General features: G+C 43.1%; 12 protein-coding genes across 12 annotated transcripts; 5 read left to right on the top strand and 7 right to left on the bottom strand.

Moving 5' to 3' along the window:
• Positions 1-205: 205 nt before the first annotated feature.
• L199_007052 (uncharacterized protein) lies at positions 206-3,138 on the bottom strand (the record flags this gene model as incomplete). The annotated part of the gene is made up of 10 exons (XM_064892749.1): positions 206-466; positions 525-643; positions 699-802; positions 868-962; positions 1,029-1,970; positions 2,028-2,390; positions 2,444-2,791; positions 2,851-2,947; positions 2,995-3,008; positions 3,079-3,138. 10 exons carry the CDS (start codon positions 3,136-3,138, stop codon positions 206-208), a joined length of 2,403 nt encoding a protein of 800 aa, XP_064748821.1.
• A 510-nt stretch (positions 3,139-3,648) lies between these two features.
• Positions 3,649-5,234, top strand: L199_007051 (uncharacterized protein; the record flags this gene model as incomplete). Its single annotated transcript, XM_064892748.1, has 9 exons — positions 3,649-3,715; positions 3,802-3,867; positions 3,931-4,059; positions 4,114-4,217; positions 4,281-4,406; positions 4,480-4,587; positions 4,657-4,752; positions 4,873-5,021; positions 5,105-5,234. The coding sequence occupies 9 exons, from the start codon at positions 3,649-3,651 to the stop codon at positions 5,232-5,234; spliced, it is 975 nt and encodes a 324-aa protein (XP_064748820.1).
• A 1,979-nt stretch (positions 5,235-7,213) lies between these two features.
• L199_007050 (uncharacterized protein) lies at positions 7,214-8,525 on the top strand (the record flags this gene model as incomplete). Its single annotated transcript, XM_064892747.1, has 6 exons — positions 7,214-7,322; positions 7,426-7,516; positions 7,627-7,718; positions 7,822-7,891; positions 7,954-7,999; positions 8,130-8,525. The coding sequence occupies 6 exons, from the start codon at positions 7,214-7,216 to the stop codon at positions 8,523-8,525; spliced, it is 804 nt and encodes a 267-aa protein (XP_064748819.1).
• A 336-nt stretch (positions 8,526-8,861) lies between these two features.
• L199_007049 (cyanate hydratase) lies at positions 8,862-9,730 on the bottom strand (the record flags this gene model as incomplete). The annotated part of the gene is made up of 5 exons (XM_064892746.1): positions 8,862-8,900; positions 8,986-9,056; positions 9,137-9,164; positions 9,241-9,315; positions 9,392-9,730. The coding sequence occupies 5 exons, from the start codon at positions 9,728-9,730 to the stop codon at positions 8,862-8,864; spliced, it is 552 nt and encodes a 183-aa protein (XP_064748818.1).
• A 468-nt stretch (positions 9,731-10,198) lies between these two features.
• L199_007048 (uncharacterized protein) lies at positions 10,199-12,403 on the top strand (the record flags this gene model as incomplete). The annotated part of the gene is made up of 9 exons (XM_064892745.1): positions 10,199-10,358; positions 10,418-10,542; positions 10,706-10,816; positions 10,873-11,066; positions 11,134-11,713; positions 11,807-11,872; positions 11,930-11,979; positions 12,041-12,135; positions 12,216-12,403. 9 exons carry the CDS (start codon positions 10,199-10,201, stop codon positions 12,401-12,403), a joined length of 1,569 nt encoding a protein of 522 aa, XP_064748817.1.
• Positions 12,404-12,971: 568 nt separating this feature from the next.
• On the top strand, positions 12,972-16,111 carry L199_007047 (uncharacterized protein; the record flags this gene model as incomplete). Its single annotated transcript, XM_064892744.1, has 6 exons — positions 12,972-14,133; positions 14,323-14,516; positions 14,596-14,687; positions 14,745-14,832; positions 14,925-15,068; positions 15,239-16,111. 6 exons carry the CDS (start codon positions 12,972-12,974, stop codon positions 16,109-16,111), a joined length of 2,553 nt encoding a protein of 850 aa, XP_064748816.1.
• A 578-nt stretch (positions 16,112-16,689) lies between these two features.
• L199_007046 (uncharacterized protein) lies at positions 16,690-17,108 on the bottom strand (the record flags this gene model as incomplete). Its single annotated transcript, XM_064892743.1, has 2 exons — positions 16,690-16,754; positions 16,850-17,108. 2 exons carry the CDS (start codon positions 17,106-17,108, stop codon positions 16,690-16,692), a joined length of 324 nt encoding a protein of 107 aa, XP_064748815.1.
• Positions 17,109-17,663: 555 nt separating this feature from the next.
• On the bottom strand, positions 17,664-18,534 carry L199_007045 (uncharacterized protein; the record flags this gene model as incomplete). The annotated part of the gene is made up of 3 exons (XM_064892742.1): positions 17,664-17,737; positions 17,817-18,051; positions 18,124-18,534. The coding sequence occupies 3 exons, from the start codon at positions 18,532-18,534 to the stop codon at positions 17,664-17,666; spliced, it is 720 nt and encodes a 239-aa protein (XP_064748814.1).
• Positions 18,535-19,163: 629 nt separating this feature from the next.
• Positions 19,164-20,181, bottom strand: L199_007044 (uncharacterized protein; the record flags this gene model as incomplete). Its single annotated transcript, XM_064892741.1, has 3 exons — positions 19,164-19,436; positions 19,501-19,638; positions 19,702-20,181. 3 exons carry the CDS (start codon positions 20,179-20,181, stop codon positions 19,164-19,166), a joined length of 891 nt encoding a protein of 296 aa, XP_064748813.1.
• A 450-nt stretch (positions 20,182-20,631) lies between these two features.
• L199_007043 (uncharacterized protein) lies at positions 20,632-21,242 on the bottom strand (the record flags this gene model as incomplete). Its single annotated transcript, XM_064892740.1, has 2 exons — positions 20,632-20,889; positions 20,964-21,242. The coding sequence occupies 2 exons, from the start codon at positions 21,240-21,242 to the stop codon at positions 20,632-20,634; spliced, it is 537 nt and encodes a 178-aa protein (XP_064748812.1).
• Positions 21,243-21,879: 637 nt separating this feature from the next.
• L199_007042 (uncharacterized protein) lies at positions 21,880-22,490 on the bottom strand (the record flags this gene model as incomplete). Its single annotated transcript, XM_064892739.1, has 3 exons — positions 21,880-21,953; positions 22,112-22,204; positions 22,391-22,490. 3 exons carry the CDS (start codon positions 22,488-22,490, stop codon positions 21,880-21,882), a joined length of 267 nt encoding a protein of 88 aa, XP_064748811.1.
• A 389-nt stretch (positions 22,491-22,879) lies between these two features.
• Positions 22,880-24,429, top strand: L199_007041 (uncharacterized protein; the record flags this gene model as incomplete). The annotated part of the gene is made up of 5 exons (XM_064892738.1): positions 22,880-23,131; positions 23,230-23,379; positions 23,484-24,032; positions 24,099-24,250; positions 24,357-24,429. The coding sequence occupies 5 exons, from the start codon at positions 22,880-22,882 to the stop codon at positions 24,427-24,429; spliced, it is 1,176 nt and encodes a 391-aa protein (XP_064748810.1).
• Between the last annotated feature and the right edge of the window lie 126 nt (positions 24,430-24,555).

The raw sequence follows: 24,555 nt of genomic DNA, 5'->3' as shown, positions 1-24,555 counted from the left end.
GGGTTTCACCGTATCCACCACCCACCATCCAAATTGCGTCAACTATCAACTATCAAATGTGGAGGTTGTCCACTCTCAGCCTCTGATACCAGTCTATACCGTGTTATACGAAACGACATTGCATGAGCCACTGAACAATAACCCAAAACTACGCTAACACGGAAAAAGGTATATATAACTATACGTGTACGAAAGAACAATCTCATCAACTCTCCCACGTCACATGTCTACTATCAGCTCCCTCTACGGCTGCCCCAGCCCATTCCCATGTCTTCCATAGTTCTCCTTTCACCTCTTTCTCCCTGACTGCTACATTTGCATTCGCCTCCACTAATTCTTGCACTCTGGTCCATAGTCTCGAGCGAGATGCTGTTGATCCCTTAGGGGGCATAACCAGATCTCGGAGTTGATCAGGAGGGATAAAAGGGTGAGGGGTGAGGGCTGGATCAACGTAATGCGATTGTTCCTATAGAGGAAACAGATATCAGCTCGGCTTAGACTTATGCCTGCAAGAAGGTTCTCACTTGATCCTGTAACCTTTTCAAAGCGACTTGAGCCAGTTCCTCAGCTCTATACTTCTCGGCTTTACGTCTCTTGACTTCGGATTGGAGGTACATAATAGCAGCGATTACAGCGGCAGTGGCTGTACATCAAGTCAGCTTTAACTCATATTTGCCCGGGTGAATGAGGTAACTTACAGCCTAGTTGAGACTTCCATCTATCTAAGAGATCCTTGGCCTCCAATTTGGCTCGACAACTGAGAGTCAAGTCGGTACGGGAAGAGGCATACCACGATTTACCACTGACCACGGGGATTAGCTACAAGACCGAATGACCTTGGGGAGGTGAGAGATCCGTCGCACTCACTGTACATCGATCGACTCGATCACATCTTCATGTTCCACCAGATCCTTCAAAGCGGACTCGAATATCTCGTCGAACTGTTCTCTAGTGAATTTTGGCTATAGAAATTACAGCAAATTTCGATCAGCTGACTGCCCAAGATGGGTATATGTTTCAAAGCTCACATCTCTCCTAGCCGCGAATCGTTCTCGCAACGCGTTCTCCTCAACACCGTACCTCTCTCCTTCGCCTTTCCTGCCATCATCTTTACCCAATCCATTACACACAATGAGTCCTCTTCCTTTGCTCAATTCCTTTTCCAGCTCTTTCGCTAATCCTCCGATCATCCTCTTCTTGGCCGTATCAGGTCGACAAGTAGGAGGGAACGCTTCAGGTCCCATGCCAGGTAATCCATCGAATATCGGGGATAACAAGGTCAAAGGATGGGGAGTCAAGATATATTCAGGTATGCACTGTTCGATCGCACCATCTTCACATTCAGCATGGGGCGGACAGGGAGTACAGCTTGTCGGTCTAGGTAAGAAAGGGATCAAAGGTAGATCTTTGACATCACAATGAACCTGTTTGGCAGCTTCGTGATTATCCAACTCTAAAGATGCCTTTCTAGCGATGCAAGCTTGAACATCGTCGATGGCGCTTTGTCGATTGAGGATTATATCATTCGTGTTCGATCCAGAATCACAGTATCCGATAGATGACGAATTAGACTTGAAGTTGGCTAAGAGCGATAATAACAGTAAGAATAAAACCGATAGTGGGATAGTCGTTCGAATTGCCGGGATGGTAGCAACTTGATTTTCGACTTTTCTGACCAACGAATTTGTCTCGACAGGGACGATATGTGATTCGACTGTGACTTGAGTAGGCTCATCGGCATCCCTTGTGGTAATTTGGTTGAGCTTGTTCTCAACAGCTTGATTATATTGTACGGCAGCGTCAAGTTCTCTTTTCATGGCTGCTTTGACTTCCGATGGAGGTGTTCGGAGATTCTCTCGACTTGGACCAACACGTCGTAAAATTGGAGTTGTAGGAGTGGTGGCCCGAGGAGCAGGTTCAGAAAACCTCGGTCGAGCGGGTTTCTTGGTGGTCTCCAGTCCTAGCGAAGACTGCGACCATTGAATGTGTCAACTTTGCCATATAGTTGAGTGAGTCAATTGACCTACCTTTCTTCTTCTCCTTCTTTCCTTGTCTGCCGCAGCTTCACTCCCGCTTTGGAAAGGGTTGAAATCCGAGAACCCAGATTCGTCGCCCACCGATTTTCTAGGTGTCTGAGGTTTGATAGGTTTCTTGGGGGATTCCTCCTTCTCACTCTCCTCAGCTACATTGTCCATGACTTTGACCGGTTCACTCTTTCGTGAGCTTCTAGGCGGTTTAATCTCGGGTCCAACACTGGGTGTACGGAGTTCGGTTGTGGCGGAGGATGAAGATCCGACAGCTGATCTTCGTCTGTCCGTTGCAGGGGTAAGTAGAGATGGAGTCGAAGAAGGGGGAGGCAGGGACTTTCGGCCCCCGGTTGATTTTGGAGCCTGATTCATGAATTCAGCTCTGCTGCATGGTTTGTATGGAATGGGACACGTACAGGAGTAGTCTCATCCTCTATCTCAGCTTCTACACCATCATCCGCATCTTCCTCTTGAATTGGAACTGATTCTTTCTTAGGTTTTCGTTGAGTGGTTGTTGCTTTCTTCAACTCAGGTTCGATTGATACTGATTTCCTACTTCTGGCTGATGCTCGAGGTTTCTTGGCTGGTGGCTCGACTGCGGCCACAGCTGGTTCTTCAATTTCAGGATCGACTGTTGTCGTTCGTCTCGATCTCGCTCTGGGTCGTTTGGCAGGTACTGCAGGTGCTTCGTCCCCATTCTCAGATACTGTTATAATTCCTTTGTTTGAAGGTTTGATTTTCTTGGAGGCTGCTGCTCGTAAAGCCTAGATATGTGTGATGTCAGTAATTCATCTCGGTAATGCGTGTGATGCAGGGTACATACAGATGCTTGACTTAGGACATTCTGTTCGAAAGCTTGGACTAAATCTGCTTTCTTGGCCGATGAGGGGTATCCATGTCCGTATGATAGTAGTATTGACCTATGGGAAGGTTAGTAGGAGGTCACTCGATGAATGAACGGACTGACCTGAGTTGTGCGACCTGAGAAACATCGGTTGTCAATCAGCATGTTTCTGCGCACTTGCAATGAAGATTGACGAGGATAACTCACCTTGAGGGAGGTTGGATCGAACCCTTCTGCTAAGTATATCTCTGGTGGTGGAGCTGCCATCGTGCTCCGCTGCTATGTTGTTGACAAGTGAGCTGTTATGGGTGGATGTGGTGAATAAGTCGGAGAATGAGAAGATGATGTGGAGTTGATGGGATTTTGTCGATGTTTCTTCCGTCTCGACTTGTTTGTTTGTTTGTCTCAGTCCAAGTTGATGGTCATGACGCGGGTATCGCCATCAAGACACGTGGAACCAAGTATGGCTGTTTTCGTCCACATATATTTATCCCAATTTATCCCATTGGAATAGGTAATTGATTCCGTTATCTTTGTATGGTGCCCCCTTGCGTCGCGTGGCAGCGTGTTCAAGTTGCGAGTTGAACTGAATGAGAATGAGAGTGTCCGTGCTACTTTGTTACCTTTGGTAGTGCTCAATCCCATTTCAACCCTTCACCTCATCATCCATTCGACCTTCATTCCCATACTCTTATAACCCCGTCAGCTTAGCTGCACCTTTACCACACACTCTCTTGACTCCCATCGACCAACGCTTTACGAACGCATCCGCACAAAATGGCTGCTTCAATGGTATCCTCTCAACCCGAAGAGATTAGTGCTGCTCAATATGTCGGTTTTGATTGTGAGTGTACCTCTTGAAGGATGGTACAGCTGGCGAAACGACATGATGTCCAATTGGGCTGATCGTGAACCATTCTTGATTGGTAGCTATCACACGTCAAATCGAGCACAAATTACTTAAGAGAGGATTCCAATTCAACGTTATGGTAGTCGGTATGTCACAGTTCTTTGTACAATAAGGAAATGACGCTTAGACCTCTTTCGCGACGGTTGTAGGTCAAACTGGATTGGGGAAATCTACATTGATCAACACCCTCTTCGCTTCTCACCTGATCGACTCGAAAGGTAGAACAGAGGTTGATACTCAACCAAAGCAGACTACTGAAATTCACGCTTTGTCTCATGGTGAGCTATCTGACACGTACTAATCTTAAGTTTGAAGCTGACGGTGTGATGTAGTCATTGTTGAGAACGGCGTAAGGTTGAAATTGAATATCATCGATACACCAGGTTACGGTGATAATGTGAATAATGAAGGATGTTGGGACCCTATCGTGAAATATGTAAGTACCCCTTATGTATTTATCCTACATTCAAACTGATTTATCCGCTCTGTTGTCTCACAGATCAAAGACCAACATTCAGCTTATTTGAGGAAAGAGCTCACCGCGATGAGAGATCGATTCATCCCTGACACTCGAATTCACTGTTGTTTGTTCTTCATCAACCCTACTGGACATACCCTCAAACCTGTGAGTTGTCACTCTCCCACAATGTTACGTTGAAATGATCAAATGGTCACTGATATTCTTTGAACTTGATCAGATCGACATAGTCGTCCTTAAGAAACTTGCCGAAGTGGTCAACGTCGTTCCCGTCATTGCCAAGTCAGACTCATTGACTTTGGAAGAACGAGCCATCTTCAAACAAAGGGTACGTCAAGACGAGCTAGCTTAGCGCTGGTGTATAGCTGACAGCTTACTGGCCATTGTACATTAACAGGTAATGGCAGAACTTCAATTCAACCAAATCAGATTATACCCATTTGATGCTGATGAATTAGATGAAGAGGAATTACAACTGAACGAGAGGATCAGGGTGAGTGTTTGGTCATTTATATCAATCGGGCGCATCACCTTTTTTCCTCACCTATGACTCGTTCTACTTCCCCCTGCTACTTCCCCCTGAATCTCTGCTAATACACTTGAATCCTCATAGGATATGCTCCCATTCGCCATCGTCGGTTCCGAAAAATCAGTGATCATCGACGGTAAACCCGTCAGAGCAAGGAAGAACCGATGGGGCGTCATCAATGTGGAAGATGAGAACCATTGTGAATTCATCTACCTAAGGAATTTCCTTACTAGGTGAGAACTGAATACCATACCTCATATCACACCGACCATCTCTTTAAAGTGCATTGCTAATTGTCTTCTGTTTGTTTGTGTAGAACCCATTTACAAGATTTGATTGAAACTACCGCTCAAATCCACTACGAGTCGTTCCGATCTAAACAATTATTAGCTTTGAAAGAATCTTCAGCTAAGAACCAACAGTCTGCTGCTACTGCTTCTGCCTAGAACCTAGATACTCCACCACGATCTTGATCTCCCTCTCCCTCTGTTTTTTCACGTGTTATATCATCGATTATCTAATGACCCTTTTAACGTGTTTATAGATATCCTTTTCTTATATGATTGAAATGTTTTTGATACCGAAATTATCCTATGATGCAATATACTCCGTCGAGAAAAATGGTCACCTGGCGCAATCGGCTTGCTTACAGCATAGTATAACTGAGTTTCTCCTAGAGATTGTACTGGCGATGCCATGATATGAAACCACTTAGCAAATGGAGTACTTACAGTACGACCTCCACCTGCTAAACCTTATTTCGTTTCAAACAGTATTGAGAGTTCGTAGTCTCTCTTACACTGGCGATCGCTTGGATGCCCTAACCACTAAGCCATAGGGCACTTTTGATCACGCAAAGGCCCCCGATGTCCTCGTGAACCACGGAAGAGGTGAAGGAAGGATTCAGATTATCTAGATTTTTTTTTTGTTTCATTTGACAGTTTGATTCTTTCAAGGATTCATTAGGAGATTCGAGAACTGTTATGGTGTCCTAAAAGTACCTGATACTTGATATGAAGTTGCACAGAGCTGGTATGCAGCTCATTTGGGAAGTGAGAAAGGCGGGAGATTGTTGGGCATGCGATAAGCCGTGATTAACTGAAGTGCCACATCCTTTCCATCTGACCCAATTATGTGCTTGATTCGCGATATACAATATGATTTGCCCGATGCGCTCGGGACTGTATCGAAGAAGTGATGTTCAGTATAATGAGTGACCAGAAGGAGCGGTCGATCCCCAAGGAACACAACATCGAAGTTGGAAGGCCAAATATTTGATTGGCGCCGTTTTTAAAAGTGCAATTCCACTTAACTTAATACTTTCTGTTGTCGACAAATTGGCTGCAAAGTGCCCTCTCGTCGCGAATGTCATCTGTAGGATTTTGTATACCTCGGACGCATTAACACTCAATTATCGGGTATAAATGAACAAAGGCGATTTCCCTCTGAGATTCCTCCTTATCACATTCGCTGTGAGCATGAATGGCAGAGAGTTGTCTATCTGTCAATTGAAACCATCCTCTTGCAGTGAGAGCGGTGAGCGCATAAAGTGAAGACAAAGCACCCCTGAGCAAGATACAGCAGCGAACTTGGGTATTAGTATGTTCGCGTTTTCGTTCAGGTGGATCAGCAGCTATAACTTGCGAAATATCATGACGTGTAGCAGATACAATAAAGGGATATAAGTATATGATGCCCACCATTTCAGCTACTCATTTATCTTCTCTCTCGGATACAAGTCAGAACAGATACTCGAGCCGATTTCGAAATAACCTCGGGAAGATATCAACTAGGATTAGGGCGAAGATTCGCAAGATGGAAGTGGCGTTCCCTATCTACCCTTGCGGATGCCTTGGCATCCTCTTTAGATCTACTCCTAGCGTCATCCCCCCGTGCCTAGAAATTTAATTTGTTTATCAGTGCGTAAAAGCATAAAAGCTTGGCACGGATGCTTGGATGGATGCTTATGAACCGAACAAGTCGAATAGCGGTACCTCTCGTAAACACCTGACCTTGTTTGAAGAAATGTTTCGGTACACAGCTCACGAGTAAAAGTGTGAAACGAGTCCAACTGAAGAAGAGAAGAGAGAGAAGTTGATCATGACAAAGTCAGATCGGATGTGGGATGGCAAAAACGGCCGAAATTGACAACGAAAGATTGATCACGTTTCAAAGGATGGTCTGAGAGCAGTACCATAAGGACAAAAGGATACGAGAATATATATATACATACATATAACATGGGGAAAAGGAGAAATTGATCAATCAGGTCAATCATCCATCCTATCAACAAACCTTCACAACGTGTACGAATCGATACCCATATCATTCCTCATCTCTCACTTGACATACTAAGATTACTTCTTGTTCATTCATAACGGAACACACTCGATAGTAGGAAAGCGGTCACATCATCAACATCGATATGTCGTTCATCCCACTCCTCACTACCTCTTTGAAAGGTTTCGCTGCGTTTTGGTCATTAGTCTTATTTGCTGTGTCGGCTGCTTTCATCTCCAAATCGAACTCTTACTGTGAGTCATACATTCTTCTCACTAATGTACTTACCAATCATCCGTATCATCCATGTGGGAGAGTATGTGATAGAAGTTGATCATCAGATGATAAATGGAATAGTCGGCTCGGGTCCAGTCAACGCCTCAAATTTCGCAGCTGGAAATGCATTGATTGCGGGTGGTATATTGTTCCTCATTTATCTTGGTGTAGCGTAAGTCTATCAAACCTCCTTTCTGTGCTGTTTCCCATGGCGAATATCCTGTCCTGATAGAAGAAGGTAACTAGGGATTGAATTGCTAATTGTGACGAACCTTTTTATAGCCTATTCTTCATCTTCCGTTTCCCCGACCACATCCTGATCTCAGTAATGGTCGATACCATAATGTTTGGTATCTTCTTCATCTACTTCCTAGGTGAGTATTGCACCATTCCGCAACCCTCGAAAGAAATCTGTACAAATATGAGAAACGTGAAGAAGAGGAACTGAGCTGACGTGAACTGAGATTCTTGGAACAGCTTCGACTGCCGCACTCTCAACCGAAGCTTCCTTTTTCTCACGATGGGATGATAGAGATACTTGGGCTTCGTGAGTTTACACTACACCCTGGAAAGACGGATGGAGCTGACTAAATTATCGAACGATTGTAGTCTGGGTAACGCTGCTGTGGGATTAGGCTGGGTGATGACTTTCCTTGTGAGTGAACACTTACCATACTCGTTTCTCCCTCCGCGTCTCCCTCACTTCGCTCTCCTCCTCTTCTCTCGGACACACCCTCCACCCCTTGAACGATCCCTCACTGACTAGAGTTCTAATCACACAACAGGTCCTCGGTATCTTCCTTCTCGAAGTGATCTACACCCTCAAACACTTCGGTGGTGAGTACCCCACATGGCGAACACCTTTCAACCAACTTGTAGCCTACGGTGCTCCAGGTTCATCCAACAAGGCAGGTACAGAAACAGGTGTTGCTTCAGCTGTGCCTATGACCACGACTACACCGAATGTCGCCACTCAACACACATACCAATCCAATGCTCAACAAGCTTATTCCGCTCCGGCATCCGCTCCAGCTGGTCAACAAGCCACAGGTGAGCCTGATGAACATCATCATATAATCACTCCTTACACACATCAAGGGAATGGTCAAGGTCAGGGACAACAAGTTAATGAAAAATTGTCACCTTATCAAGGTCAACTTCCACCCGGTGCTGCTGCGTAAATCGTGAAATGGATCTTCAAGAACGATTGATGGTTGATACTTTGAAACCTGCAAGCCGCTTTCTTGATTGAAGACTGGATGACAGATTAAGATGAAATCTGGAAGAAGAAGGGAACGAAATATCTAAACTTCATATATAATCTGATTTTGATTTGGTTTGATTGCTTATACTTATGCTTATAGATCTGGTTATTTATGCAGAGTGATATACTATGCGAGATATAATTTGATTCATACGCACATGCGTTTCATTGATTTCTTTCTGTTCCCTTATCGTATAACTGATAGCAATGAGGCTGGTCTTATTGATATGTACAGTATTATCGAGACGATTGATTATCCTTTCCAAGCTTCAGGCGAAGAGTAAGATAAGAACTGAGCAATTTCAAGTCAAACATCAGTTCTTTGCCAAGTTAGATTACTATGAAACAGTTTCGCTTATCATGCTCAGCCAACTCACTTTTCCATCCATGGTGATTACTACTCTATCACCTTTCGGATCTGGCTTCCTTTCTACGGAAGTTCTGAAATCTACATGAAAGGAATCGGTCAGCTTGATCACTATTCCATCGATGCTTTGCAAGTAAGTGAAAATGGTGAAGCTGACTCACCGATTGCTGACATGATACCGTCACCGAACTGTTCGTCCATCACATATCAGCTCTATATTCCGTTTCCCACAATAGTCGGCTGATGAACGTGATGATACATTCACCTTCTCTTGGATGATGGCCTTGTAAGAGTATCCATAAACTAGCAAAACTTCGTACAATCTATACAAAACCGGGTCCTAAATCAGTGACATGAACAAGTATTAGCATAAGTGGATATTTTACTGACTATACCCATGATCATGACAAACATACCTTAGGAGGCATCTCCATTCCTTTCTCTCTGTCTACCAACCCCTTAACACCCAAAGAGCTCTCAGATCTTCCAATCAACCCATTGATGAATTTCTCCTTGGTCAGTTTCGCTCCCGGTGACTTAAGGTAATTATGGTTGTATTCAGCGATGAATGAGTTCTCCCCTAGAACCTTGTAAAGGTTTTCTGCTGTTTCTTCATCAGTTACTGCTTGCCCATAGAACAGGGATGCAGTCCATACTTCCGGTTTGTCGATCTGGGTGGCTATCTCCGCGAAGGTTAGGTTGGAGAGGGTCTTGGCGATGAGGAGAGGGTGGCAGTGAGAAGGGAGGTTGTGCATCTTGGCGTCGAATTGGATTGTAATGGGGAGTAGGCAGGGATGAGACAGATGAAAGAGAGATAAGCTAGGTTTCTGAAGTATCTACCGGTATATATATCTCGAGTTTCAGGTCATATGACCTATCTCACTCGACTACACCATATGGTGACTACTGTTATCTGTCAACGTAAGAGAGAGCACTTTCAGAGTGGAGTGCCAGGTGGTCGACCTCCACTCCCGGTGAATGACTTGATAAGGAAGCCTAAGTGGGGGGAAATATAAGTTATCCGTACATTTGTTGACATCAGTGATGGAGACGTGTATGATGAGCTGGAAGGTTACAACTCTCAGGACTTTACTGGAATTTACGAGTGAACATCTTCTACAGCTCTCGCCAAATACAATACATTTCTACCTGACTCAAGCAACCACACACATAGGCATCCTAGCAACCACTCATAGCTACATACTCGCTCGATCCCCCTCGCAATGCGAGTCACCTCATACCTCACCCTCCCCGTCCTTCTCCTCGCCAGCTCAGCACTAGCCGAATCATCCCGGACAGCCAGTCAGATATCCCAAGATGCAGGTAAACTCTTAGCTGCTGGGTCGTATATAGAAGCCGCAAGGGCATATGGTGAAGCGATAGGTGAGTCTATATAGCTACTCTCACATGCGACAACAGCTAGATAGCTGACAAACTCGCAGAACTCGATCCGACAAGTTATGTGAATTACTATAAACGAGCGACGGCATATCTATCAGCTGGTAGACATGGTGCTGCGTTGGATGATTTCGATCAGATATTGAAGATCAACCCTTCCTTTGCTCAGGTAAGTATTGGAGACTGACCATTTATCTGTCAGCTCCCTCCCATTGGTATCCATCTTCTCCCCCTTCTTATTTCTTTTTGTTCTCCTCAACACTCAGCTATATTGAGAATCCTCAGTGCACTATGTCTTTTGCTAATCATATATCCTTTTATCTCACCTTTAGGCCCACTTACAAAAAGCCAAAATTTTAGCTAAAGAAGGAGACTTCGAGAAGGCTCAAAGCGAGCTCAAGGCTTACGGGAAAAGTAAATCGGATAATGAATCAGAGGAATTGGTGAGACATTTCATAGACACCGCGTGACGTTCGAGCTTACTAATAAGTTGTCGTAGATCCACTCAGTTACACTCGCCGCTGGAGCTAGTAAATCAGCACACAAAGCTAGGAAGAACAAAGAATGGCATGTATGTGTGGATCACGCTACAAAGGCTCTGGAAGTTGGACCGAATTCGGCTGAACTGAGAGAGTTGAGGGTGGAATGTGCGACTGAGTTGGGTGACGTGCAAGCTGTCTATGGTGATCTGAGGTGAGTGTATCACGCCACTTCTCACAACCTGTGTGCTGTGTGCTCATTACAATTCTGAATGTTTTAGTCGACTAGCATCGTTGAATCCCTCATCCACACTATACCCGGTGAAATTGACCTATATATCCTATTTCTTACTCAAATCCGATTTGGCCATATCGCATATCAAGCAATGTCTGCACTACGATCCAGATTCCAAATCGTGCAAAAAACTTCATCGACTGATTAAGAATTTCGATAAAGATCTAGCGAAGATACGTAATTTCGTGGAAGGGAATGTATTCAGATCAGCCATCAAGATTTTCGAGGGTGAATCAGGTTTATTAGAAAGATTTGAGACCGCTTTAGACAGCGCTATGCAACCAAATGAAGAAGGTGTGATATATCTGGATAAGAAGTTCAGACCTAAGGAAACTTCCGAGATGAGATTGGAGATTTACGGATTAGCATGTAAGGCTTTTATAGGTACGGGTGATTTGTCGAATAAGAAGAGATATAAATGGTGTGAAATAACGCTTGAATTGGATGAGAATAATGTTGAGGGATTGATAGCCAGAGGAGAGAAGTTGTTGAAAGATGAGAATTACGAGGAGGCCGTTAGGGTATTGGAGAAGGCTTTTGAAAATACGGGGAGAACACGGCAGGATGTGAGTACCTCTTTCGTTTGAGAAAAGCCACGATACGCCTAGCCCTGCAACTTCATAGGCGAGAGAAGCTCCAGCTGAAGGTCGTACTTGCAGGTATTGAATAGGGTGCAGAAGGCTCAACGGTTGCTCAAACAATCCAGACAGAAAGATTATTACAAGGTGAGTGGGGAATTATCTACCTATGCATAGGTATATTTTGACAAGTACACAATGCAGGTCCTCGGAGTACCCCGAGATGCAGATGAGCGAACGATCAAAAAGGCATTGTAAGTTGGTATGCACTATGCACACCTGGATGATCAGCTGACAATCTATTTACGTACACAGCCGTAAAGCAGCCAAGATAGCTCATCCTGATGTCGGTGGATCAGAAGAGAAGATGGCAGCGTTGAATGAGGCATACGAGGTATTGTCGGATCCAGGTCAGTCATGCTAAGATCTGAACACACATATGTGTAAGTAGAAGCTGACGTTTTACTTTTTTGTTTTGGAATTCGAGTAGAGCTTAAAGCCAGGTATGACAATGGTGATGATCCGAATGATCCTCATCAAGGGGCGGGCCATAATCCATTTGCCCATCATGGTGGTGGTATGCCATTCCAGTTCTTCCAGCAGGGCGGTGGCTTCCCTGGAGGTCAGTTCCCCGGCGGTGGGGGTGGTCAGAAATTCCACTTCCAATGGGGTGGATAGGTCTGAATGTATCTATAGACAGCGTGCTTTGGGAAAAAAAAGAAGAGATGTATCAGTTGGTATTCACTATTTATGTATTGGTATCATCCATTGCCACGTTGTGAGGCAAAACGAAGATAACGGCAGTCAGACAGTACCAGTCGTGATTTGTTTTTACGTTCAGTTCCCGCACCCAACTTCAACAACATCAAAACATTTATTCGTACTTCCTCTTTCTATATCCTCCTTTTCTCACTCATCGTATACTATCTGTGCCAATCTTGGGTTCATTCTCAATAGAAATCTGTCCGTGGATACTTGCGAAACCCATACATTCCAGATACGATATACATGCACCTCACCTAGACGCGTCGGAACGTTCACTAGGTGTGTAAACAAATCAACATTACTCTCGTTCGACAAGACGCGCTTTCCACTTTCCTTCACTTCACATCCATTCGACATCTTCTTATCTATCTCTCTTAATCACCTGAACTCATCCCATTTCATCGGCGACATATCTTGCTCCGACGTCTACCTGTGACACCCTGATCTTGGAAATTGAAGATACTTGGTAGGCATAGTCGCCATGGCACCTATCAAACAACCAGACCTGAAGAAAAAGAAGAGAACGTTTTTCAAATCCAGGTTGGATATACAGTTACCAATAGTCAAAGATGATAATACTGCGAAGAAGCAGGAGAAAGGGAAGGTGATAGTACCAATCAAGAAGAGTGAAGAGGTGGTCACGGCTTTGAGGAGTAACAATCCAGAGGTGAATACTCGTACCGGCAAAACAACTGGTGTGAAGGATAGTGTTTATAAGAAAGTTAAAGTATATACTTCAAAAGCGAAATCGAAAGCTCAAGCGATAGTTGGTAGGGGAACAAGGAGTATTGTTAGGTCTAGTAAGAATAGTGCCATTGGGATAAACAACAAACCGATTCGTACGGTCTCGGTCTCATCGAGGATCACGAAGTCACTCACGAAAATACCAAAAGCAAAAGCAACGCCTAAAGACATGGATAAGGACAAGAAAACGAATGTGATAGAAATAACTAGATCAGTGAAAGGCAAGGAGGAGGCTATACCGAAGACTAAGACCAGTCCAAAGGTGGTGAATACAACTAGGAGTAAGAGCTTTACACTTTCCAAACCTATAAATCAGAAGAAGAAACACAAAATGGTTACCGCCAAATCGATCAAAGCTACAAAAGAGATACTTTCTAAACGTATATTATCGACCTATAAATCTAAATCACAAACATTAGCTGAATCACAGAAACAGAAAGAGTCTCAGATAGAATTGGAGACAAGAGTCAAAAGTAGTACTGGTGGCAGTAATAGTAAACCATTGAAGAAGGAATATATGACAGCTGGTTTCTATTGTCAAGATCCCCATCCACCATCTACGAAACAACTCCATAACAAAATATTGTCAATACGCAAAACCGAGAGTAAAAATACCAAGAATCAGAGTAAGAGTAAGAAGGTAGATATACCGGTTGGACGAAGTACGAGGAGTAAACAAGCTTCATCCTCCACCACGACCAAGAAAACGAACGCTTCTGCTTTGAAGGACGAACAAAAGGTCTCTGTCTCTTTCCCACCGTTACCTTATGATCATGGATATGATCTCTTCTTCAACCAGGAGCACGAATTTACATTACCGTATAATATCATGAAAGAAAAGTTGGATGGCAAATTGGATGGGAAGAAGAAACCTATGGCTTATTCGAAAATAAGTAAGAGTGAGTCTTAGAGCTCCGTACCCTGATCATCGCGGACCTTCATCCTTGTTCATCCCATCATCCAGTCAATGTTGTACTTGATAACCGATTAGGAATTGTGTCTCTGTCCTTTTTCCTATTCCTCATTCATGATTGGGTACGACTAATTGGACGACTTGCTTGTGCTAAGTATATCTTTCCCGCATTCAGACATCTACCCGGAACGACAAAAGTACCAAACGGACTTTCATGCGATATGCAAATGTTCGCCAGAGTCGAAATGTTCCGATCAATGTATAAATAGATTGATGAGTTATCTCTGTGGGAAAGATTGTCCTGCAGGTGATGAATGTACGAACAAGACCTTGAGGAAGAGGAAAGCGGCGAGCTATAAGGTAGTCTATGTGAGTTTGACCCTTCTGGAATTGGGTTGAGCCTGATCTCAAAAAGCTGATCTATTATTGTCCATACGCTTGTAAATAGACCGGTTCAAGAGGTTTCGGAATCGTGCTTACTCAGGATGTTAAAGAAGGTGATTTCGTCATGGATTATAGAGGCGAGGTAATAACGATGGAGTGAGTCGGATTGACATCCTGAACTGATATAGAGGGTCTGATTTATGATCATCGTAGCACCTTCATGGAACGTATACAAAATGAGTACAAGGGGACTAAGAATTTCTATGCGTTAGCTTATGACCAGGATGAAGTTATCGATGCTGTAAGTCGGACCAGAATCAGTGAAAAATTAGCAAATCGTCAAGTCTTGCCACATTAGTTGACATTCCCTTGTTTTGCTTTGCTTTCCTGAAGGGGATGAAAGGAAATGACGCGAGATTCATCAATCATGGATGCGCACCGAACCTCGAAGTGAGGAAGTTCGAGATTGCAGGTGATGGGCTGGAGGAATACGAAGTCGGGATGTGGGCTCTGAGGGATATCAAAGCGGGCGAAGAGGTGAGTGTGGAATTCTCGAAATCCTTTCAATGATCTACCCAGCTTCAGAGACGGGAATGGAAGTCCTTGGAACTACACATCTCGATGCCATCTCGTCTATACCACTCCTTCGCCTTTTAGTTTTATCATAAGAGTACAAACGCTGATGGTCCTCTGCTGTCCCCGCGTAGCTCTTCTACGACTACAATTTCGAATCTTTCGGAGTTGCTGCCCAATCCGACGAACTTCGTACCAAGTGTCATTGTGGTGCTCCCAACTGTATCGGTTTCCTGGGTAGGAAAGCGGGTGAGAAGACTGCTAAAGGATTAGCAGCAGAGTTGGCCAACAAAGCGAAGACTCTTACCATCAAGAAATCTACTAAGAAGTCATCCAAAGTCAGAAAGAATACGAGTATGGGTATGACTTTACAAGGTGGTACCGCCGTGATGGGGTTGATGGAAGATACTCCATCTATCATATCGGATTCTGAACCGGTCTCTTCGCAATCAAGTGTAACTCTCAAAACTCCCTCGGAGAGTTCAGTCGATGTAGTTATAGGTACAGTATCTAGTGGGACTTCCACTGTAGACTCATCCTCAAAGACAAGTGGCAAAAAGAGGAAAAGTGAAGTGTCGACTACAGATGTTGATAGTAATATTATCGCAAAGAAGAAAAGTAGGAAATCTGAACCTGCCCCTGTACCATCCATCACAGCGAAGAAGGCGAAACCACGCAAATCTGAACCTATACCTGCACTTGAAGCTTCACCTTCAAACGTATCGACTTCTCCAACGCAAACGAAAACGAAAAAGTACAAACCAAGAAAATCCGAACCTATACTTCCATCTCAAGGGAAAATACTCAATCCACGAATCAGTATGGCCGAAGTTCGAGAAGCTGCCAGGATCAAGAAAGCGGAGATTGTGAAAGCTAGAAGAGGAGCTCCGAAAGGATGGGTCATCCTGCCGCTTGGCACGAGTACGAGTACGAGTGTGGCTAATAATTCTGGCTCTGGAGGTATGGGAGGGAGAAGGCCGCCGAGAGATAGATTGAGTCTGGGTTGAGGGACAAAGTCTATAGGTTATGGTGGCCTATGAGGTGCGAGGTGCGGATGGCAAGGAGAGTCAATTGGAAGGCTGGATAGAGCTAGTTTGATAGAAGTCTATTGAAGGTTTAGCTATGAAGTACAATCGTTTCCTTCAACTTCTTTGTGTTTGTACGAATTGAGATATTTTACCGTTTTGACGATCTGGCTGTGGTTGTTTACAATTTGTATAAAGTGTAATATATATATACGGTTGATATACTACTATATGATGATATGATATGTAATGTTATATGATTGACGGCATATGGTACACATATGATATAGATTTGAAGTGTACAAATAGATTTCTACATAACCTCTGATGCTGGTAAGGTATACGCACTTATTTTCGATTGGAAAAACAGGTGTCACTGGTCCAATACAGTACTCGGATATTCACAGTATTATCTATCGATACATCATTCCATGATAACAGATTTTTCCATTACAACAGACTTCCTTCGAAATCTTATGAGTTCATCTCTCAACTGTCTTCCAATCTCATTCTTCTGCCTTATGACTTTTCTCGCTCCAGGAAATGAAAATTTCAGTGTATCATTTTCTGTTGGACGCCCCGCCTCGTGCTTCTGGTGTGTATCCATTCGCATTCGATAATTCGTCTAAATACCATCATCTAGTGAGTCCATCATCTTTGGGACATCCACTATATCAAGAAATTTGATAGGATACAGTAGTTATCTCGACGTACACTCACTTCTCCTTTTCTTCGCCGAGAATCGAAGACTCTCAATCACGCTTTCCTTGTGTGTATTGATGATAACCTTTTCCTCAATCGTTTTATCTTTCGCGTTGATCACCCTTTCTTTCTTCTCAATCACTTGTTCCATCTTCTGAATGATGATATCCTGCTCCTCCATTCCATCTCCCAGATATCGAATTTCACCTTGCTTGGCTGCTAAGCTTTTCTTCAAAGCTTGAATTTTCTCCTCCAGTGATGCCTGTGGCAATGCCATTTCTACTGCTTTGGCTCTTGACCTTTTGCAAAGATTCTCTATGTCATCTTCTTCCTCTCTTGCTCGTTTGCCTGAGGTGAATGTATCATATGAGTGATGAGTGAGTTTGGCGTATTCTCTGTCAGAGTAACCCATCTGAGGATGAAAGACCTATCGGTCAGTAACATGGCACCCATGTGAGTATTTAGATACTTACTTTGAAGGTATATGTATATCGAAGTGGGTTTGATGATAGGAATGAAAGAGAGAGAGAGAGACAAAGAAGGGATGACAGGAGAAAAATCTAAATACTGTAAGCAAAGGAGAGTATGGTTCGGCCTATGATCACCTAACGGTCAAAGCTTCGCTCAAAGCTTGGACCTTTTCTTCCTCACTGTAATGCGATCCTCAAACTATATTGAGGTTATCCTATGCATAACAATGATTTTTGTGTACGCATCCATTGCATATCGACACGGCTTTCATGATGCGATTATGATTTTGCACTACGTTAGGATCAGGATGAGCTGTCGAATTAAGAGAGACTGAATACAGATCGCCACACAGGTAAGTATTCTACATGCCAATATCAGTCCATTTCTTCCTCCCTTCTTCCTCAGTGGACGTTAGAATCTTGAAGCTCCCAATTGCTTCTGGAAAACAAAATCGAGTAAGTCAAATATCGATTCTTTAGTATGCTTTCGAGAGGGTACGCGATATCATACTCACAAATTGGTCTATGAACCAATTCCTTCAACTCCTCCAATCTCTCTTCCAACTTGACATTCCTCTCACGCAAATCTCCTTCAACTTTCTTATTTTCCTCGAGCGAATTAGTGATCTCATTGATTTTAGTATCTCTATCGAGCATGTCTTGCATTCTTCCTCTTTCCATTTCCTCCATTTTAGTCGTGTAAGTGTCTTGAAGTCCCGTCATAGCTTTTCGCATTGTGACGTTGTCATCCTACAAAGAAAGCACATATCAATGCTACGGCATCAACTGTCGTGGCTTTGCAGAGTACTTATGACCACTCACCTCAAGCTCCCGAGCTCTTTGTTCGAAATGCTTGGCTGAATCCATCTCTTCCTTCAGCTTCCCTTGTAAAGTTTCCAGTTCCTCTTCCACACTCAACCTATCCATCCTCTCTCGTAGCATTCTGACCTTCATCTTTATTCCCATATAATCCTTTTGAGAAAGGATCAAGTCTTTTTCCTTATCTTCCCTTTGGATCTTGATGATGTCAAGATCTTGCTCTGCCGCTCTCAGATCTCGTATCGCTTGTTCCATTTTCGTGGCAGTGGCGAGTGGTAAAATGCCAGAGGGTGATGAGGAGCGAAGAGTGAAGGAGGGTGAAGTGCTCCTTGCACGCTTTCTAGATGATTTCGAGGGCGTTGACGTCAAATGAGGAACGGGCTGAGAGCTTGTGGCAGAGGAAGAGGAGTTCATGACCAAACGAGAGATTTCACTTCACTTTTATAGAATGCTGAAGACGTTATGTTAAAAGATAGATCGAGTTAATATCAGAATTTTGTATCCTGTGGAAATGACAATGGAAGGAAAGGTCAAGATAAGATGAGGAAAGAAGAAAAAGCCGTTGGGAAGAAGACGAGGTAAGTCGAAGATTGCCTTCACGCACAGACCAGGCCACTTTCAAGAAGGGTCCTTTGGCTATCATCAAAATTACTGGAGTGACCTGTGATATCGCTCTTGGGTATAATGTGGTTCTGGGTGTAGTTGATAACGAGGAAGTTCTAGGCATCCGGTTCAATTTTCGTCTGATCCACAGTTCTCACACTGACTCGTCGGTATCGGAAAATCCATTCACATTTCTCAGTAAAACTTTTACACATAAGTATGGGGTCAGAATGATATCTCATTACACACAATACAACGTTTAAATAGTATATCACCTATGATTTCGCACGCTCACAAATCAAGGTCAAGACAGAAACAGACCGAAAGATGATAAAAACAATAAACGAGGTTATTTGACTAAACACGAAATCAATCATCGATCATCAATCCGCCTGTCAACGTGATGTACAGATGACTCACTACATGGAATCAAAAAGTAATCACTCACGCAGCTCGCTCGAGCGAGAATTAATCTCCTGCACAAACTTCTTGAGATTCGCGTTATGTACCTTCAATTCGATCTCAATTTTCTTGTATCCATCGATCGAAACATTGATTTCCTTGATTTGTTTATCTTTGCTTGAAATCTTTTTGGAGTGTTCTCTGTTGACCTCGTTTGTCTCTTGTTGATGGATAGATTTGAGGTTGTCAATTGTGGTTTGATGCTTCGACTTGAGTTGCTCGGTATCGGCGTTCAACTTTCGAATATCAGTCTTCAACACACATGATATATCAGTATCACCTATCGATAATTATCATGAATATGCTACGGCTTACCTCCAAAACCTTGAATTTGTCGTTTGCAGAACTGATCATCACATCTTTCTCTGACATTGCGTTAGCACGACTTTTGAGTTTTTTCTTATACTCGACCTTGAGCGTCTTGTTATCTTCTTTACATTTGATAATATCCTTCTTTATAATATAAATACTTCAATCCATGCAGTTCATTACAAGTCCAATGACCGAGGGACTTACTTCAAGTGAAATAACTTTCGCATCCAACACGTTGATCATCTCCTCCCTCTCCCCCAACCTACCTTGTATCTCCTCCACGGTGACTTCTGAACGTTTCTTGTCAATCTCAAATCTTATCCTCATCGATCTCTCTTTCAACATATCTCTCTTCATTTCCCTAGATTCCTCATCCCTTTTGGCTAATTTGTATTGATCAATTGCTTGATCTGTGATTTTCTCACTTTGGATCAATTGCGCTTCGGCATGTTGTAATTCCTTGCGAACACTGGATAAGTTGACTTGGCTCGAAGGTAGTCTGCTGGATGTCGATGAAGAAGAATTAGAGCTTTGATGTCGAGATCGTTTGCTCTTCAAATCCGATTGATGTTCATTAATGTCATCATTGTCGGACCACCCAATGGATCGTTTGAGAACATTGAGCCCGGGATACCATGATGGAGAATTGGGAGGAGAACAAGAGTGGGAATCGGAGTTGATCATCTTGCTACACAGTATCGTTATACTGCGGTATGCAAAGGGGAATAATCAGATTGGTAATGGTATGAGAGGGTGTGATTATAGACTTACAGGTTATTGGATGAAAGCGAAGACTGAAGGCAACACGGAGTAAGGTTGAGCGAGAGAAGAGAGATGGGAAAGAAGGAAAGAGAAGGAAGGAAAAGCTCAGATCGCAGTGAAATGAGGATCTGAATATACTATCATGATCATGATTTACTTGGAGGTCTGTGCTGAATGGATCGTAACGCACCATCGAGAGGTATCGCAAGTCAATTATGAATTGTTCTTCTGTATCGATAGAATTCGTATGAACAGTTCAAGCTGAAAATGCAGAATTGGCTCGTCAAAACTGTAACTATCTATCTACTTCCAATTCAAGTTATTGCTAATCAGCCAATTACTGTAAAATCTTGAATTCACCCCGTTTATCCTTCACTCCTGTGTCACCCTTCTTCTCATCTCAAGTAACTTATCTTCAAAGCTCTTGATTCTTTCTCTCAACGCACCCTGAGTCTTCTCTTTCTTTTCAATCGTATCTTTCAACTTGGTTATTTCTTCATCCCTAAATCTTAGTTGATGTTCGAGAGAGTTTATCGTTTCGAATCGGCTATGTAGGACTTTACGATGTTTTACGATCCAATCTTTTTCCTCGGCAAGTTGTTCTTCCAATTCACGAGTTTTTGCCTTTTCCTTCCCCCAGCAACCATGCAAGTCAATATCAAACGATGTAATGAATATATATTGTCTTGATACTGTTGACTTACCTTGACGTCTTGGTCCTTTGTCTCTTTTATCTCGCGGTCAATCTTCTTCATACTTTCCTTCACCTCTTCCAACTCCATTCTCAATCGCTTGTTATCCTTCTCCAATGACTCTTTCTCCCTGACCAAAGTAGTGTTACTGATCTTCTCTTTGATTAAATGGATCTTCATCACTTGATAATTCTCCGTCAACCTCATAAGTCTACTTTCCTTCTCCTTCCTCGTTCGAGTCGATTTGAGCTCTGCTTGCGCCTCGTTCAGGTACTTTGATAATTCGTTCATGGTTGAGATCTTCTTCTTTGTTGGATTGAGCGTTTGATCAGATCCAGGTCCAGATTCAATCCTTCGAGCTTTTCCTTTAGGATATTCTGCATCGGAAGCGCGGTCATGTGGATTGTGGGATCGATGTGCATTAGCGATAGACGACGAATGAGGCCTTTTGGAAGGAGGGTTGAGGTTGATTGTTGCTGGGGATACTTCACCCGTCAATATCGAAGAATGATGATGGTTCGATAGGTCAAGTTGTCAATCGCAGTGTTACAAGCGTAAAGATTGCTAAGAAGATTGACGTTCGAAGCTTAAGATTGATTTCGGTATCACTTGATGAAGACTATTTTGAATATTCTTCAGTAATAAAGTTGGAAGCAATGAACTGAACAGAAGAAAAGGTGAAATAATCGATGTGTTCGGGAATTGATATGGCTTTGACGCACAGATCACCAAGGATCATATGAATGATTGAGAGTCTCTGTCAGTCGTCCATACAGGCAAACAAAACCTTGAGATCTCTAAGTCCTTGTCATAAGCATTCCATTTCGAGTTGCTTCAGTATTGGACTTTGATGTCAATCTTATGATGAAACGTAAGTATACATATAACAATGATGAGAACCTAAATAATGATGATATAAGTAAATCTCTCAGACTACCCTAAACCCCTTTCTACCGCTCAATACAGCTTGATGATCATATTCTAACGAGCTTCGAATTGGACCTGAGATCAGAAGAAAGAGTCAGTACACCATACATGATAGCTCTAGTCCATGGCGGCTCAATGGAAACTTACAACTGCGAAAAGAAGCATGGTCAGCACAAGACCGTGTAGCAGCACAGCGACAAGAGCACGTTCGCACTTTGAGAATCCTGACTCACTTCTCGTTGTCCTTGGCTTATACATCACTCTATGCCCACATTCCCTACACCTGATCAATTCCGAGGTCTTCATCGCTGTTTTCGCACCGCAGTCTAAATCAAGGAGAATGGGTTAGTATCAAATGTTGGATTGTTGTAGGTCTGTCTAAGCGTGTTCAGAGGTACATCATGATGATCCACCTTTGTATATAAATGCTCATTATAGATCATGACATTTCTTATATCTGTGCGTTTCGTTCTCCAGATCATCGCAGTTGGACATAAGGACGTATGACTCACCACCACAGATATATTCGATAGTCTCGGGAGGTTTAGGTATATTTCTCGCTGGCATTGGATTGGGGTTTTGCTGGGAGTATCGATCGGCTTGTTGAGACATTGTGAGACAAATTTGCTATTTGTATCTGAGGCTGCGAAGTAGAGGTGATTGAAGAGGCTATTCTTGAGACTGTATTTTGTATATGACCTGATGGTGATGGATGATATTCGTCTGATGTTGATAACCCGACATAGATTTGATGTTTTTGAATTGTTGTCGAATTCAAGATTTCAAAGGTGAGTGGCAAGGCACCTATCAAGGGATTGATAATCAACCAGCAAACAATGACACGTCATTTCAAGTATGGCCCTTATCTCGTCACCGCATATCGCATATCCACCACAGTCACAGTTACCGGGTAGTAGCTCCCTCTGATCACCCAACTCACTCATCAGATCACATCTCACTTAGTCAAACCATACATATACAGCTCAACACACTAGACCAACATGGACATATCTACAGCCCTGTCAGCCCTTGAATCACTCTCTTCCTCAACTTCCACTTCATCCTCCGGTCCACTCAACGCCCTCATCGATGTGCAGTTCGCCAATGCCAAATCACGTATACTCGCTGGGGAAGATCCCAAAGTGGTGATTACAGAGTTGCAGAAGAATGTCAAAAATGGTAAGAAAGAGGTAGAGAAGGGCTTGAAAGGGTGGTATGGAGCTTTGGGAAATGTGGGGAAAGAAGTTGATAAGGTGAGTGTGATAAAGCTCATATAATCTCATGCGAGAGAGGAATACCCAATGAATGGAATATAGTTTGACATATTGTATGATCTTTTCATTTTGTATAGGCCTTCCCACCTATTCTAGGAGAGATAAGTGACGCATACTCTGATCCACCATTATTCGTCGAACCTGAAGCTGCGGAAGCATTGGATAGAGCTATATTGGAATCGTTAGGTAGGAGGGGTATATGGGATGCTGTAGAAGCTATGGAAGAGGTGAGTGAACCATTATCTACAAGAATCTGCATATCCCCGTGTGAACTTTCTCACATATCTCATACTTCGTGTATCAATGCTGACTTTTCTATCAATCAAAATAGGAAACATCCCTTTCTTACCTCCCATCGAAACGAGAGCTATCCACTCAATTACAGTATATCCTAACTTCAATCCGATCATCCAACCTTCAATCAGCCCTTGAATGGTGTACTGAAAATTCCACTTTCCTATCTTCTCCACCTCATCCTTCATCATTACCGTACCATCTGCATCGGGCAGTATTCCGATCAATCAAAGATAAGCGTGAAGCTATAAGTTATGCTCAACAGTATATGATGGGCTATCTACCTAGTCAGCCGGTTCTCAAATTGATAACGGGGTGTTTATATACCGGTCAATCCACAGGAAAGAAACTGAATGGTCATAATGTACATGAGGATGAGGCCGAGGCCGAGGGAGAAGGAGAGTTGGAAGAATTAGCGAAAATGTTTCAGAATGAATTTTGCAGGAGGTATCAGTGGTCTAAAGAGGATCCATTGGAGGTAACAGTAGAATTGGGAAGTAGAGGTGGGACTTTGGATAAGATCGAAAAAGCGAGGAGGGTAATGGGTGAACATTTGGGCAATGTTAGGAAATGGGATGAGTTGCCTGTAAGTGGATTGTTGGCTCCAGACAAAAATTCTCGTACTGATACGCTTGTGCTTTATGTCCTACAGATGGAAGTTCCCCTACCGCCCTCGCGTCGATATCACTCAGTATTCGTTTGTCCCGTATCGAAAGAACAGGCCACAGATACGAACCCACCGAAGATATTGACTTGCGGACATGTCATCGCTGAAGAGAGTTTCAACAGGCTACTCAAAGGAGGGTAAGTGAATCGTTGCTATACAAACTTAGCAGAACTTCTCACCAACAATCACCAAGCATATATGGTTTTTATATATATCTGGCTAATTCTGACCTTGCTTTTGCAGCCGCAGAACAGTGAAATGCCCTTATTGTCCTCAAGAAACATCCCAATCCGTCGCTCAGAGATTGTATTTCTAGATTTTCTTCTTGCATATCCTTGTTTGATATTTGTATTTTCTGTATTTTTTTGTACTTGAGAGTTCAGGATTTTGATATTGTATAGAAATGCATTCCATCGCATATGAGATTGGAATCCATGGGTAT

Source organism: Kwoniella botswanensis, chromosome 2 (assembly GCF_036426115.1).
Source record: "Kwoniella botswanensis chromosome 2, complete sequence".
Classification (NCBI taxonomy): domain Eukaryota; kingdom Fungi; phylum Basidiomycota; class Tremellomycetes; order Tremellales; family Cryptococcaceae; genus Kwoniella; species Kwoniella botswanensis.
This window is presented reverse-complemented; position numbering and strand designations above follow the sequence as displayed.